The sequence below is a fragment of the Epargyreus clarus genome, unplaced genomic scaffold (genome assembly GCF_041222505.1).
Source record: "Epargyreus clarus isolate Ecla_fem2 unplaced genomic scaffold, WU_Ecla_fem_2.2 ptg000003l, whole genome shotgun sequence".
In the NCBI taxonomy this organism is placed as follows: Eukaryota; Metazoa; Arthropoda; class Insecta; order Lepidoptera; family Hesperiidae; genus Epargyreus; species Epargyreus clarus.
The window spans coordinates 4872042-4889703 of NW_027332211.1; the positions used below are offsets into that span (position 1 = coordinate 4872042).

The 17662-nt window shown below is 34.5% G+C and overlaps 2 protein-coding genes and 1 non-coding gene across 4 annotated transcripts in view; 1 reads left to right on the plus strand and 2 right to left on the minus strand.

Moving 5' to 3' along the window:
- Positions 1–17662, minus strand: part of LOC140750775 (uncharacterized) — a 61854-nt gene that overhangs the window by 10704 nt on the left and 33488 nt on the right. The gene's annotated exons all lie outside the window — the stretch shown is intronic.
- On the minus strand, positions 939–1010 carry TRNAQ-CUG (transfer RNA glutamine (anticodon CUG)). The gene has a single exon. It is a non-coding gene; the product is annotated as a tRNA-Gln (tRNA).
- Positions 11064–15526, plus strand: LOC140750748 (uncharacterized). The gene is made up of 2 exons (XM_073084458.1): positions 11064–11428; positions 11922–15526. The coding sequence occupies exons 1-2, from the start codon at positions 11394–11396 to the stop codon at positions 14356–14358; spliced, it is 2472 nt and encodes an 823-aa protein (XP_072940559.1). The 5' UTR covers positions 11064–11393; the 3' UTR covers positions 14359–15526.

Sequence of the window (17662 nt, forward strand, 5' to 3'; positions counted from 1 at the left end):
AAATATTAAGATACATTTATTATACGCCAAAAGTATAACGAACAATTTAAACGTAAACAATGAATAAACATTCACATCCAAAAAATGCCTACTAAGAGTAGGTACTATAGTTAGAAAATGACGTTCAAATCAGAATAAACCCACTACGGAATTTTGTTGACGTGCAAAAGCTGTTACAATGGTCGTTGAAAAGCGCTTAACCAGCACTCGGTACTGATGAGATTACATCAAGAGCACTCCTCATCTACTCTTATCGATCTTCTTATTGTCGACCTGCGAAGTTGTTTGTGATGCATATCGGAAGGTTGTTCAACTGATTTGTGTTCGCTATTTTTATATATACCTAAATCGTTATATATATACCTAAAAGTTTTTTAATATTATATAAATAGGTGTCAAATTATTATTGATTTAATTGGAGTTGTGTAGCTGTGGTATTGGCCTCAAAAATAGTGCCCATGTTAGCGACAAACGAATGAAATACAGGGCAGCTTATTAGATAATGGATGGATAAGAGCGTAATGAACACTGAAAAAGCAATACTAATTTTATATTCGGGTTTTACACCGACAAGCTACACTGAACGCGCAGATAGGTAATATCAATGAACTAAATGTTAAGTCATATTATAAGCAAAGTAAACAAAATTATTAGTAAGTACTTACTATTAATTAAGTTACCCATGAAGTCCATTTTCCCATGAATTTATTTTTTATTCTTATATCATTAATTACAATTGGAATTTATTTAGAAATAAAATAATAATTGATTCCCTCGTTTTATTAAATATAGAATTTAGAATTGTTTCAGTGATTTTACTTTAACAGTAATTTTTTTTTTTAATATATTTGAACTAAAATGGTAAAGTCTTAAAATCTACAATGACAATGACAATATAATTATTTTATTTTCTTTCAAAATAACTATTATAAAAAGACAGGTTCCACCGAGATTTGAACTCGGATCGCTGGATTCAGAGTCCAGAGTGCTAACCATTACACCATGGAACCGCTTGCAAGTTGGTACAAAATTTTGCTTTCTGTTCAAAATATTATTGTACTACTACTACTACGACCAAATTATTAATATAATTGCCTACATTCGTTCTTTAACAATTTTGCAACAGAATGACCGCAATGCACGACTAATGCCTGTTATTAATAATAAAATCAGTCTTACTAATTTTTGTGAACTAAAGATTGTCCAATTTAGTTTATCGGTAAACAAAACTAAAGACAGATTGATTCTTAATAACAGACGATGACTATACACTGTCATTCAAAATTGTGATACGAGACCCGCCCACTTGATTTTTATATCCGTGTATTTTTTGACCTAATTTTTTTATAGATTATTATTTATTATTTATGCAATCATTATTAACAATGCACATGGGCTCGTTTATCAAAATAATAAATTAATATAAATGTTAATAAATTGATATCATCTATTAAAAAGGTTTTTCTCTAAAATATAATTAATTAAATTATTTCCAAATCAAATTCATAAAAAAATATATTTTAACAATATCGTTTGAGCCAAATTGAATTCATTTACCTCATTTTTTTAAAGATAGGAACATGCGAGTGTTAAATTTTCGGCCGAAGTATACTCGTATACTTTGGCGGAAATTTTCACATCGTGTTATACATCAAAGATATATTTTGACTAAAAGCAGTCCGGGATGGATCTTTTACTAGGGTAATTAACATTTTCTAATGTGTCTATTGCAATTAAAGTTGTGGTTAGGTTCTACCATGCGACCAGTCACCTACTTAACCCCTGTGCCGTAAACACGGGCTAATTTTACGCTCACTTACACCGTAATGAAGCTGCAGCTTCGTACTCCTCACTAGCAGTAATTGACATCATTAAAGTATCTCTGATGTAACGTTACTATAAAATGTTATCCAATAGGTACGCACTGAAGTTTATGTCACATTAATATGACATAAACTTTCAATCTTTCGGCGAACATATGACCCGTATATTTTCGGTTATCGTAAATAACAGAATTTGAGATATTTATATGAAAATAATAAGTACGAATGTATTTTGTTGTCCTCTTGACTACTTTGTACTGGTGTTCTTATCAACAAAGGTAAGAACGTATGGTTCTTCCGCAGTTGAACGGGTGGCTACCTTAAATATTAATATATGAAAAACTGTAACTGTAGAGCATTACCATAAATGTTACGCTTAAATATGAACATGGTAAAAATACTTTAGGTACACCCACATCGAAGCAGCTTGTAGAAGCCTTATTGTCTGATCTGTCAGATCACACACACATACTGTATGTATTACTATACAGTAAGTTAATCGATGCAATATAATTCCGTGACCTCTACCTTGACACCACCCGTTGTTCTCAGTAATTATAATAACTTGTGATTTGTCAATTGCATTATTCTCCCCATTGCTTTGAAGCCATGTGATATGTGTCACTAAGAACTAAACAATAACACTCTGTACAAAGATATTAATTCATTTTTAAGATTTTATACTTTAGTACCGATCGAAGTCAGTTTAGACAGCTTTATTTTTATATATGTAATCATTTAAACATTTCGACCATTGAGGCTATGAAATAGAGCAAAATATTCTTTACATGAACGTGTTTTTTCGGTCAATTAATCTACTTCTACACAGAAATCCTGTATTTCGAGACAGCAACAAAGTTTATCTTTAGAAAACTCCCCACAATCAGAATAATAAAAACATTAGTACGTATAGATAAACATTTTACAGAGACTTCTTAAAATCGTAGTATCGTGTAAATAATTGTAAAAGCTTAGAAAGTAACTTTGAATTTCAGGCCGACTTTTTGTATCTAATAACGATTGACGCATAGTCAACTATGTGTTATAAAAAGAGCAATGTATCCGTGAAATCTCGATGACTGGGCGGCGGTCCCCACGGGCAATTTGCCAACACGTCGCTACGTCGTGTCTCAGCACATTAGGCATTCTACAGGTAGTGGCGTTTACTGATAATACAAGTGACCTACATGCGAAGAGAAAGCTACACTTGAGTTCTCAGAACTCTCAGAACTTAAGTCTAAAACATTTAAGTTTTATTTAACTCAGAATTGTATTTGGTAGAGTATATTGTTTACTCGTATATATATATATATTTCTTTTGGGTAACATAATAGAAACGCTACAGCAATTTGAAACGGTATAATTTTCATTTCTGGAACCAAAATATGAAAATTTTCATCATTGAATAATTCATTAACGTCTTTAGAAGATAATTGATATTTTTTTAATTTCAATTTTAAGATGTTTGTCATGTTTTAATAGGCAACCCATCATAACCATATTCATATAAATAATTAATATCATTTATACAATACATCTATATTTGATCACATTAGCTTAAGGATATAGAAATAACATTGGGATCTTAGACTATTACGAATAATTGGCAGAATATTACAATAAGATGACTCAAATACCTCCTATTTCATTTGTATTTACCATAATTGATAGCAAGCTCAAGTACACTCGACTGCGCTGCAAGCAATAATTGCAGCAAGATAATTGTTTGCGGCCCATCGGTATGTTTGAGTTCTATTTCAAGATGCACATAATAAATGCTCTTGTGTGTTACGGGTGCGAAGTGGTCGGCCTTGCGCTTGCGCCGACCTCGGCGTTGCGTTGCTCCCGCGATGTTAACTGACCGACTGTGTTCCCATATAGATGAGTAAAAAGGGATCTTGTGTCCCTACGTTTGTGTTAAAAAATCGTCAAGTATAAAGGTGCAATAACAATCGTACGTTTTAGCGTTTCATTACGTCGTCATAAAGCGTGTCGTGCCGTGACAGTCAAAAAGTATTCTCCTGTATAATATATTACGTATTTTAAATCTAACGTAATCTGCGCAGTAACGGACTGTGCCACGTTCAATGTTTGTTGGCATAAAGGGGAGCATGGAAGTGTAAACAATGTTTCCTACACACATAGTTGTTACATAAGTTACATAAATAACATCCATCCAAATTAATTGTTTACCTGGCCGAGGATTGAACCCAGAACTTTGTGTCGATCCAGGGATGGCTCTGCCTCGCGGCTTGTTATTATCTCTAGATTTAACAATGAGGAAAATATCCCCACGAAACTTGCATGGAGTTCTCCGTAATATTCGCGTGTGTAAATGGCCGTCTTGGGAAATGTATCGAAGCCATTTTCACCGTTAGGGAAGACCGTATTAAGATAGTTAAGGGTTGATGATTGTGACAGCTTTCTGTAATAATGATTGGACGCTGTCGCACTTTCACAATACAATTATTAATAACTCAACATGATTATGATCGATAGGACGTGTCAGACACCGTAGCGGACAAATTCATATTTTTCTCATAGATTAGTAAAGATACTTCGCCGCCTTGAAATTGAATGAAGCCACAAACAGCTTATTTTAGTAAGTTCTTTTTTTGAATCCTTCACAAATAAAAACATTTTTAGAGAAAATTTACGAATAAATAACTAATTTACGTAATAATTACGTAATTTACGTAATAAATAAATAATTATTTCAAATATTTTAGGGACATTTTAGCACGGAGACGTGGCAAAACTTTTTTACGCAACTATTTCAATTCTCAAAACTGGGTACATTTTCTTGTTAGGAGTGAGTAATCTTTACTAATCTATGATTTTTCTATACAATATATTGATAAGCATGACCAGGGTCGCCGCCATTGTTTTAAAGTACATATATATAAATTAAAACACATTTTATATGTAAAATATGTACTTATATAAGAATATTTTTTACCACGGCATGCGCTAGACGCAGTCTATTCCTGTAAATAAAAATGAACCCTTAGCGATATGAAAGCAATATGATCACACTTAGGTACTGTGTATTCTTCCCTATAGAATAAAACGACCAACCCGAACTACGCGAGCGTCTTAGAAAATTACATATAACAATAAAATTTCGTGTGTAAGACAGTTTGGTGAAGCAATTAGGTGCCAAGGTTCCTCTAAGTGGCTACAGGTCATGGGTGAACATGTAAACATAAATACGGGAACTAATTTGCTAGTCATGGCAACTGAAGATTATTCCATCGTTATATCATAGATCGTGCAATTATAATTATGTGGTTTTAATTATTAGAGGTTTAACAGGTGGATGCAACAAAGTTATGTAAGTACTATTATAGTTTTGTGATATTGATACGCACGGTTTTAATAATGTATTACATCACACCTAAGTAGCCTTGATTAGGAACTACTCAAAGTACCTAACTACGCATACTACCTACCTACCTACTTACCTACCTTACTTTAGGTAGGTACCTTACTTACCTACCTACTTTAGGTAGGTAAGTTATGTTCGTCGTCAACCCATTACTAGGCAAGGGTTTACTTTCATACTGAGGGTTTTAGGCCACAGTCCACCATGCTGGCCGAGTGAAACTTGGTAGAATTTCCCGACCTTAAATTTGTTTAAGAACACTGAGGCGTGCAGGTTTCCTCACGATTTTTTCATTACAGTCCAAGCAACTCATCATTAATGTCTAATACACACATAACTTGAAAAATTAGAGGTAGGGGTTAGGAATTCGAACCTCAGACCGATTGAGTGGCCATGTTTCTTACCATCACGTTATATTTTTGACGTGACAACGTCTTAAATTAGGTTGCGGCTGGGAGTCACTTATGAAAAAGTGTAACGCCCGGTAACGTTACGATGAGTCACCGAACGAGAGAGAGGCCCGCCGAATGCCTTGCGTCTCTCTCCCACTCAACTATGATCGGTCTGCCGCGCGCGCAGCACTAGAGACTAAACAAAATATATTTCTATAGTTAAAATTTGTGCAATTCTTATTTTCATTCAATTCCTTGTTCCTATTGTGCAATTTAATTATATTCATATCAATAAATATTCTACCGAGAAAAAGACGTTGTCACGTAAAATCTTCGCCCGTAAAACCGACTTTACAGGCAACCATTTTTATTATTAAGTTTAGGTTTAAAGTCGCCAAAAAATTTCACCTTTGAGAGTAGAGTCCACAAAACGAAATAACATGGTCTTCAGAGAAATGAACTTTAGATTCTACTATATACTTTAAATTCTATATTTATACAATGTATGTATAATAAATAAGTTAAGAATAAGTTTTTTTTTTATAATATAGGAGTAGCAGACGAGCATGCAGTCCACCTGATGGTAAGTATCTACTGCCGCCCATGGACATCTGTAATCAACCCCAGATAGGATTAGATATTCCTACCTGAGGTCGGCCACAGATGCGCCGCTACCCCTGAGGACTAAGCTGGGACACCTCGGAAAAGTATGTCTCCCTTACCACACCCTTCAAAGCGGAATACAGCAGCGCCTAACACTGCTGTTATTAGGTAGAAACAGGTGTGGCGGTGGTGTCGCCGAAGTCGAACCACACAGGGTTCTACCACCTTCAAAAATTGCTGTTAAGCTAATTATTGAAGCTTATTCATTAATGAAATATAGAAATACGCTGCTTTAAAATTTCAATAAAAAATGTGGACAATATTGGGTTCCAATGTTCCTTCATCTAAAGTGCCTGTAAACATACTTACTGCAAACAATGTAAACCTTCCGCGATTACATTTAATAAACCTTATTATCTGTAACTATAATGTCTATTGTCAGGAAGTGTTTTTGTTAAAAAACCTTCAAGTGAGGTAATTGGCTATCATATACGCAAGCATCATTATTATTACATGACAAAAGGATTATATTAGTTCGTAGTTAAAAACTGTCTGAAGTTAAGTGGCCAATAATATTATAGCAAAAACCTATTGAACTTGTTGTAAAAATGATAAATAAAGAAGAGAAGGCATCTACTTCATGAAATTTGTCTGGAGTGCTTTGCTACTCTTCAGGACTAAGTCGGAATGTTTTGTATGTTTATTTAAATGTTTTGTATCAAAATATACAACACATTATATCAAGTTACACATTCCGTACTTCTAATAGGTAAAAGAACAGCCGCGATGATATTTTCACAATCGTACCGCAAAATGACAGCTCTACCATATTTTATATAATTCCCATCATCAAGAACCCGTCATTGTCCCGCTGCTGGGCACGGATCTGCCTCTCAGAATGAGAAGGGTTAGGCCGTATTACTGACCAAGTACGAATTGGTAGACTTCAGATACCTTTTGAAAAAAAAAGGTTTAAGATTTCTCAGGTATGAAGAGAAAACCTCTCACGATGTTTTCCTTCACCGTTTAAGCAAGTTATAATTAATTTCTAACATGCTTTAACTTTGAAAAATCAGAGGTGTGTGCCTGGGATTTGAACCTCGGACCCCTCGATCAAGAAGTCGAGTAACATTATTCCCATATCATAACAGAATTATTTGGTTTGATTTTTGGGAAAAATGCATTAAATATGGATTTCAGCATCATGCGAATAAACAGATAAATTGATATCACGGACAGACACTTTAATTTTGTTTATATGTTATGGTTAATATGTAAATTATAATCATGTATATGTATGACAACTGTGACATTTACAAATGGTCAGATGATGGCATACCGACACCTGGATTTGAAACAATAACGCCTTCGTATTAGCAGGCTGTGTAATTAGATAATGTTTATGAAACGTCTTTACATATATTTAATATTCTTTACCTATATATTATGTTATGCCTATGTTTATAATGTAAAGTAAAGGTAAGGTAGTGACAGGCAAATCGCTATCTCCCTTTTCAACGCCAGACTTTGCCAAAGCATAGCTTCGAACAAAAGCTTTAAGAAAAGCAGTTTCCGCTTTTTTATCTTTCCTACTTTTACCTTCATTTATTCTAGAAGTATAAAGAAGTTTATACTTAGTGTTCTGAATATAGCTTCTTCTTATAGATTAATTTAATTACGAGTATAAAATATGTTTTATAATTGACGAGCCTTATTATTATGAAACGTTAATTAAAATAATTACCTACATAAAGAGCCCTTTAAATCAAAAACTATTACCTAATAGATAAGTTAATTTTTAATTTAACCAAAATGACGAAATATATATAGTACCTTGAATACTTTTTGTTATACAAACCATTATTATCTTTTATTTATTTTTGTACGAGATACATACCAAGCATAGAGATACTTACAATGGATTCTCTAAAGAATCTCAAGGTGTGGATGGAGGCAATACATCTCTATTATAGTGTTGTGTGACAAAAAACTCGCTATGCGAACACCTGAACGTCTCTAATAAATAACGACAAAAACATGTTAGCCGCAACGAGCATAGAGCCTCTGAACTGTATCAAGGTCACTGTCAACATGTATGAATAACGATGCCGTTGAAGGTTGTATTGTAACCTTCTTATATATAATCCTTATATACACTATAATACATATAAGTCTGTAAATACGACGTGTACATATTTTTCTATGTCATAGAATAAGCAAGCTTGCAGTCCTGCCCGAGGCTGCCCATTGATTCGACGCTATCCCGATTGCTATGTTGTAAGCCTGGTGAAGGTGAATACACACCTAACACAGCGCTTAACACTTTTTATTAGGCAGACATAGGTATACGTGTATATAGTAAGTATGTAAAAAACAACTAGGTAAGACCTAAAGCATGCAACTGCTGCACTGATGCAAATTTGTGGACGGCAGTACGGATCAGTGGTTAAACCACATCGAACGTTTCCAAGCCTTCCACAACATTTGACGACTTCTAGATACTGTTAACAAAGGGAGCAGCATTCGAACATACCTTCAGAGGAATGCAGGCGCGTATGAAATTTAACCACTGGTGGTTACTCATCCAATTCGCGACCGCGCCCGAAGTTACTTAACTTCGTAAATCTATTTGGTTCACACGAATCGCGGGTCCATGTGCGTGATTATGCGAAAAAAATCGACGTCTACTCTTGTAATTAGGTTCCTTATTGTTTTTTACGTACTAATGTATTTGTTATATTAAATGATTAATTATAACCAGCAGTCATTTCTGACAAGTCAGTCATATAAACAAAGTATGATATAACTTACAATACAAATAAGTACATACATTACACGGTGAGCCGTAATAAAAAGTCACGTGTTTATAATACTCGTACCTATGACGCAATTGTAAACATGTAAATCTATGGAATTAATAAAATTAAAATGTATGTCTGTAATTTTAAAATAAGCTAAGCTCATCTGTTAGTTAGAAAATGACAAAATTACACAAATAATGTACCAAAAACAAATAACATAAAAATATATTTTAAAAATATTAGAATGAGATTTCCGTATGGAGAGTTTATAAATAACTATAACCTTTATTAACATCCGAAAACATTTTTCTACCTGAAAATAAAAAAATGCAATCGGGTGAAGTCGTGCCAGTGTGCTCGTTTATTAAAATAATTATTACTATGCAATTAAATGTAAAAGAGTTTAGCAATGAACATGTCCTATGTTTCAAGTTTATAAACATCTGGACATTGTAACAGATAAACCATTGTTCGTGTAGATCTATGGTTTCAACTAGAACTGGAACTATGGTTAACAATACCTTAACGCACTTTTAATTTTCAGGCTAAAAATCTCCCCAAAAATATGTTATAAAATTCTCACCTTATCACACGCACGTATCAAACATACTTACAGTACATTGACCCACAAATCATTGTTTTTATGTTCAAAACAAACATTCCCTAAGATATCATAAAATATTTTCACATGTCTTATCTTTGACCTTGATACTCAGCATCTTAACGGCATCTTTACTCAAAAGTCATGCTTACTGTCACAACAGATTATACGATGACTAAGCGCTACCAATAGAGTCGGCTGATATGTAGCGTACGAGTACGTTCAGAAAAAGAAAATAAATCTAAGATTCCGTTTATTTTGTAGTGTGTAGTATGATACTAATATTGTTTTCAGGACTTAACAGTTAATACTATAACTATAGAGCAGAAATGGGTGTGGTGGTCGCTGCAATTGAATCACGAACCCAGCACGTTTACAATTATTAATTCGCATGTAGCTAACGAGCATCACTTGATGCTTAGTAATCATGGATAAATATATAGCCAGGACATTTGTTACTGACCCAAACCTAAAGCTATTCCTTAAGGTAAGTGAAGTATGTACTATGTCTCTACATAACTTATTCATGGTTACTTCCATTTCAAAAAAATATACCCAGTATCAGTATCAGATCTACATTGACTCCACCTGGTCGTTAATTAAGTAACCAAAAGTAGCTAACGCAGTACAAATTCACCGAACAATGACTATGGATGACATCAATGTAGATGTCTATTTAAGCTCCATCATAAATAATGTAAACACACGTCTATCACGGGAACATACTCGATCAGTACACGACAGATGTCACTTGGCAAGAATGTAGGTGCATAAAAATACGGAATGCAGCGCAAACAGCCGCTTCTGATCGCTGTACCCAAGATAGGAGGGTGATTGCCATAATGATGCTACCGTTTCTTCGATCACATTCCTCTTGGCAGATTACAAGTACATTTTTATGGTATTATATCGACAATGGAGTAACAGTACCGAGATGTCATGCCGCTTGATTTAGTGCCGCCCGGGCTAATGGTGCCCGGGAATGTGCAATCAATGGCAATAAAGCTTGAAACTACTCCAAGATTAACGATTGCCAATAAAATTCAAGCTGGAATAAGACGGGAATGTCTTATACGATTAAACTAATAAATCACGTCGTTAAAAAAAGAAAATATACGCGACGAGTTGAAATCTTACTCTTTGGGATCTCTGTTAAAAATATTATACGAGTTTGTAGAACTAGAAAATTGCTAAAGTCAAAATAGCTAAATTTTGAAAACTAATCAAGTCAAAAAATGTGAGCCGTCACGGGACGCCTGGCAGATGTGAAACATCGACATTATTTTGTAAAAGTAATATGCAGAAAAGAACATATTGTGATAGGAACTAAATATGTCATAATGATAAAATAAAATATTACGATTTTTTTCCAGATAACGATGACTATTTATTGAATTCGATTGCGCATGGCGACGCGTCGCCACACCGTACACACTACTGCATATAGACTGTATATATCGCTGACTGAATACATTAGTGGCACAAGTCGAAATTGTTGCAATTTGAGTTAGTAATGAATTGTTGTTCTAAATTAGGTACTTTATTTTATGCATTAAAGACCTAACTCGTTAGTTCATAAACTACCCAGTTGGAGGCGTAAGTGTCGTTAGTGAATGAACGATAATGTTGCATCTCTTTCATGCAACACCGGCTCATCGTTAGTCGGCCACATGCGCTCGCGGCTACCGCACGCTCAATGTTGTGCAATAGTGACACTTCGGAGTTGTGCCAGTTTTGCACAAACATCGCGAAGTTTTTTTAGTTGTGCCTGGTGTAATTCTGATAACAATGATGCCAAACAAAAATATGTGTGCTGTACCACGGTAAGTAGTCATTAATTTTGTTTTAAATAAAAATAATCACCATTAATAATACAACATAATGTAACCATACTGTGAAATGTGTGGGGAGGCCTATGTTCAGCAATGGACGTCTTTCGGCTGATGATGATGACTGTGAAATGTGAAAGACACTTGTTTGCCTAAAAAAAATAATTATTAAGTACGTACAGTTCGAAAACAATCCAGCTAGAAATATTATACGTAGCTGATTGTTATGTTCTATTGTAATGTTTTTTAATGTATCACTCTCAGCCCCTTATTTGGTCTGAGGTATCACTAGTAAAAACTTAATACAGCGTATAATTTGCCTTAAAGTGTAAAATATTCTTTTGAAGATTTAATTGACAAATGTTTTTTATCAAGGTCGCTCTTAAAAACAAATAATATAATTGACATCGTGTAATATAACGCAAATTTCTTAATACCGCAAAGAATCGAGTATGGATTAATATACTATAACTGTTTTTTTTTTCAGGTCTAAAGAAAACCCTTGTCAAAGTGAACACGATGAGACTGGTTCATCAGTCAGTGACCCTGGTGTAAAAAAATTGAGTGATGCTAGAAACACAATTGAAAACAAATGTTTCTCCGGACTTGATTATGATTTAATGAAGGATCTCTTTGGAAAAAATTGTGTTTCGAATGTATCTCAGATTTTATGTGACTCACCATCGACTGCATCAGATTTCGAGTTTTCGCAAAGTCAACCTGAAAGCTTGGACAAACAATCAAAAAGTGTTATCTCTTTGGAAAACGATAGACCAACGTTCTTCTGCGTGCCAGAGGGAGAAATATTGTACGAAAGCTCGGCATCTTTAGATACAGATAAAATTATAAATTACCGTACAATGTATGAGCAAGACACGCCAAACGATCCAAATAACATTATATATAATATTAGTCCTGGTAGTCCTTCGATTTTGCCACCAACGTCTGAATTTAGAACTGAACCCATAGAAGACGATTTGACTGATTGTGAAAGTCCTAATAAACAGCAAATGCCCCTAAATCTATCTCCATTAGATAGCCCTTCGCGATATGACACTCTACTTGATTTACCCACCAATGTGTCTCCGGAGCACCATTACTCCGAAGTCAATTTAATACCAACTTCTGAGATTCTAACAGATGTGTCTTTAAGTTCGGAGTCAGAGATTGACGACTCTGATGCCGACCCTGATTATGAAAATCTTGATAGGATCGAAACTAGAATTTCTGAATCTGATGAAAGTTTATCAAGTCTATCTGAAATTGTGCAGGAAGAAAACATTAAGCCGAAAACTCGCAAAAGAAAAGCAAATCCTGCACTGTGGAAAAGAAATAGAGCAAAAGAATTACGTAATTCTGGACAGGAGTATAAAACTTTAAAAAAAGGTAAACTGGTGCCTTCAAGGACAATAGGGCTTCCCTGCACTGACTCTTGCAGACGTAAATGCACACTAAAAATAAGCGAAGATGAACGTAAGGAATATTTTCAATCGTTTTGGTCTTTAAAAGACCTTAACAGACAAAGACAATTCATTGCAAATTCTATGGAACTAATTCAACCTAAATATAGATATCCTGTTTTACGTGAAAATCGAACAGCTCGCAAATTAAACCATACTTTTTTTATGTACAAGGCTCAAGAGAAAGTAAGCGTCTGCAAAACGTTTTTTACTTCTACTCTAGGTATAACAAACCGATGCATAAGAACTGTACTTGAAAAGACAGAGAAAGGCTTCACTTCAGAAGATCGAAGAGGCAAACATGAAAAACACGGTACAATACCTCAAGAAGTAAAAGACGGTGCTCGTAATCATATTTCTAGTATTCCTACAGTTGAAAGTCACTACACGCGTGCAGATAGTTCTAAAAATTACATAGAAGGCGGACGAACACTGATGGACCTATACAGAGATTACAAGCAAGATTGTCAAAAAGAAAATCGTGACTTCGTTACTTTCTCAATTTATAGACAAATATTTAATTTTGAATTTAATATCGAATTTTTTAAGCCAAAAAAAGATTTATGCCAGTTTTGTGAATCATACAAAAATAAAGATTACGGTGAAAGATTAGACATAGAAATCGAGTACATGAGACACCACGAGGAAAAAAATATAGCTAGAACGGAGAAAGAAGAAGTTAAAACAAAAATTTCTAAGAATTACAGAGTTGCATGCTTCGATCTTCAGGCCGCTTTACCAACTCCGAAAGGTGAGGTTTCGACTTTTTATTATAAAAGCAAATTGTCCACATACAATTTTACCATATGTGACTTGAATAAGAAAGGATTGGGCACAGTTAATTGCTACATTTGGCATGAAGGTGAAGGACATAAAGGCTCTAATGAGATAGGATCTTGCTTACTGCATTACTTAGAAATGTGTGCTTCAAGACAGGATATTGCTGGCTGCTCTAGTGATGTCGACGAAGTAGAAGTTGTACTGTATTCCGATAATTGTGGTGGTCAAGGAAAGAACAAATTTATAATTGCTGCTTATCTTTATGCTGTGTCAAATTTTAACTTAAAAGGAATTACACATAAATTTTTGGTTGTTGGCCATACACAAAACGAAGGCGATGTGAGCCATTCATTAATCGAAAAAAATATCAAGAAAGCGTTGAAATCTAACCCAATATATCTACCATCGCAATATGCTACTTTAATTTCAACAGCACGAAAATCTGGCGAATCATTTAAGGTGCATGAATTAGATCATAGCTTCTTTTTTGACCTGAAAGATCTCATAGATACCACTGCAACCAATTTTAATGTTAACACACGTGGGGAGAAGTTTAATTTTAACGACATTTGTGTCTTACGAGTGGAAAAAGAGAATCGGGTATCTTCTATTATAAGACTTCATACAAAGATGATAATTACAAAACGGTCAACATTAGATCCAGCAGAACTAGAAAACAACTAAGACTTATACAAGATGCGCAACTGAAGAAAGCTTACCCTGATAAGATACCCATTTCCCAAAGAAAATTTCAAGATTTGATGTCTTTAGTTAATTCCAATACTATACCACGATGTTATGCAGATTTTTTTCAAAACTTGAAACATGATTGATTTGGTTAATTTTAGGTAGATATTTTGTGGAATTTTGATTTGGAAAATCAAACTTCCACAAAATTCCTACATGTTTACTCTTTCAAAGAACTTACGTTCTTGTCTACTATTTGATTAGGTACCTATTTTTGAGATTGTTAATTAATATGTAACTAATAATTTCCTACTGGAATCATAAGGCTGATTTTTTCGAGATTTGATAGTTTATTGAACTGAAACCTAAGAAGTTTATGATACATTTATGTTGGTTAATTTATGTTATATTGCTAAAGTGGATTTTATATATTTTTTTTGTGTAGTATTTTTATAAGTGCAAACATAATAGTACAATAACTGAACTATAATTTCCTACTGGAATCAAAAGGGTGATTTTTTGTGATTTGAGAGTATATTGAACTGAATCAACCTAAGAAGTTTTTGATTAATTTATGTTGGTTAATTTTTGTTATATTGCTATTATAGTGGATTTTATATTTTGTTTCTTAAGAGTTTCTTTTTATAAGTGCAAACATAAAGTACAATAACTAAATTTTGTTTGTTGATTTGTTTAAAACTGATTCTCAATACGTCCGTCAGACTGAAAAGTATGCTAATAAATATTAAATTAACATTTATGGTACTTTTATTTACGATTTAACGATTCCATTGAGGAGCACTTCTAGTCTGTATTCTACTTAGTTACTTTTTCGTGAAAATGTATTCTTATTTTCTTTACTTTTATAAAATAATTTCTAGCATTACTCAAAAAAGTGAAAACCAAACAATGCAATACTGGCACAACTCGGAGTCGCCATCTTCTGAACCTCATATTAAATAAAATAAGAAAAAATATTTTAAAACTATTACTGCCGGCAACTGAAGCTATAACGAAGATGTTTATAAACCAAACACGAACTATATATTCCATAACATACAGTCAGTAAGAGCTTTTTTGTGCGCGCGCACTAGTTTTCGAATCTTTATTGTACGTTTTCTCAAATTGTTGAATTTTGTCTTCTGCCACTATTGTATTCAGTCAGCGATATATACCATCGTATAGCATGGCGACGCGTCGCCACGGCATGCGTCGCCACGCCAGAAATCGGTTTTACATGCGGCTATAGATGTTTCACATCAAAAAAATTGCTCACATCTAAAATTGTAATTGTACTTAAAAATAACTGTTTAACATACAGTTATTTTTAAAATTTAAAAAATACTGTAAAAAGTTCGATTAAGTAAAAACCTATAATTATTAGAAATCAGTTAAGCAATATATGACGATATCAGTTCAGTACCCTATATTGTTACACGTAAAGTAAAGTATGTTACACTCCCCATCATTATCATTATAAAAGTATTAAGTGTGGCAATGATTAGTAGTAAAGTATGGGCAATTGAATATCTGTGCCTCATAATTACTGGCTTAAGTTTATCAGTCCAGGCCGTGTTACACTTGTGGTCAAGCTTATCATTATAAAAGTATTGAGAATAGGCGATTTTAACGGTAGGCATCCTATTATAATCATGTTTATTCTTGTGTATTTCTTTTATTTTATCTATCTCGCCTGAGGAGTCCAAAAATATGACAAATTCTTCGTTCAAAATCGTTACAATATTTTATCTAAAAAGAAAATTTACATTGATTATATCGTCGCCCGAATTTGGCAGTTCAATTGATCGATTACGCCCGTTAAATTATCAGCCTATCCAATTTTTGCCCAAATACATATAAATGTTTGGCAAAAAAGGGTCAGTTGCATTTAATCAACAAAATGTGCTGTGACTTATTCAGTGACCGAATTTACTTCCAGGCGTACTTCATTGGCGACGAATAATACTGCAAGGTGGTCCTCATGGTACAATTGGTAAGTGGTCACAGCCGGTCAGCCAGTGACCACTTAACTCCAGATTGCCCACTTACTGTTATTACAAAGAAAAACAGTGTAGCAAAACAAACATATAATATTACATACAATGATTAAGCTAACGATTTACGGTTGTAGCTTGTCATTATAATATAAGTATTAAGGAGTTGGCACGGAGTAGTGTGTCGGGTAACGGTACAGTCCGTCACGGTGCGATACCGCGGTACGCTCCACCTCGGATTGACTTGAGCAGACGGAATCACGTTCGGCGATATCGCTAGTTCATTTGAGAAATTGCTTTCCCGATATCAGCTTAAAACTGCTTCTACGTAGACATTGCTAGTTTATTAGATGCATAACTTTCCGGTAGATATCTTCTTTTTATAATGTAGAAAAAGTAACCGAGCATGCTGTGGAACTGATGATAAGTGGCCACTGCCGTCAATGGACATCTGTAGTGAAACCCTGATAAGATTAGAGATCTACCTGAAGTCGGTCACAGATACGTTGGTACTCCTAAGGATTAAGACTCCCTTACGAAATAACGCAATAAAATATGATTTTGTTTTTTTACTATTCAATAACTAGGTAATTATTGTTTTGTCCCTGTAGTTCCGGCACCAGAATAGGGCTACGCTATCCCCTGCCTGTCGTAAGAGGCGACTAAAAGGGGGCTTTCCGAGGTTGCGGGCGGCAAGAGTGGGAGCTCGAACCGTCCAGTAAGCGACCCCGGGAAGGACGGCGGTATGTGTGGTCGCATACCGTCGTAAACACTTAATGATGCGGGAGGTGCGAAATCTGCTCCCCCAGGGTAGAGCGCGATCGGGGCATCGCGCTTGGAGGGCTCCGATTGAGTTCCATCGGAGATCCCGGAGTTCTCCAATAGGCGTTGAGGACGACCACCGGTTTTAGGGTGGTAAAAATTCCACATAACTCGGCGTCGCTCCCACGTCCTCGGGTTTCCCCATTTGAAGGTTTCCCCCTCAGAAAAAAAAGGTCATTATTGTTTATTTTGATAAAATAATGTACGATATTTTTATGGATCTTTTCTAAGTACACGCAAACGAAATATTTACATTAACTTATTTATTTTACCTGTAGTGGGAAGCTGAACTTGTAACGGCATTTTTTCATTTCTTTTAAATTTAATTTAACAAGATAATCAAACCTAGTCTCCAAAAGGTTAAATGGCATTGCCCCCATATATTTGTTAACAAGTGAACAAACATTTTGTTACATTTGATACCCTTGGAATCCCAAATATCAGTGTTAAAACCATATAAGACTTTATCATAACTTATTGTAAAT

Coding starts and splice junctions, on each gene's coding strand:
- LOC140750748 (XM_073084458.1), top strand. CDS start 11,394: ATGATGCCAAACAAAAATATGTGTGCTGTACCACG. Junction 11,429..11,921: donor AATATGTGTGCTGTACCACG/GTAAGTAGTCAT, acceptor TTTTTTTTTCAG/GTCTAAAGAAAACCCTTGTC.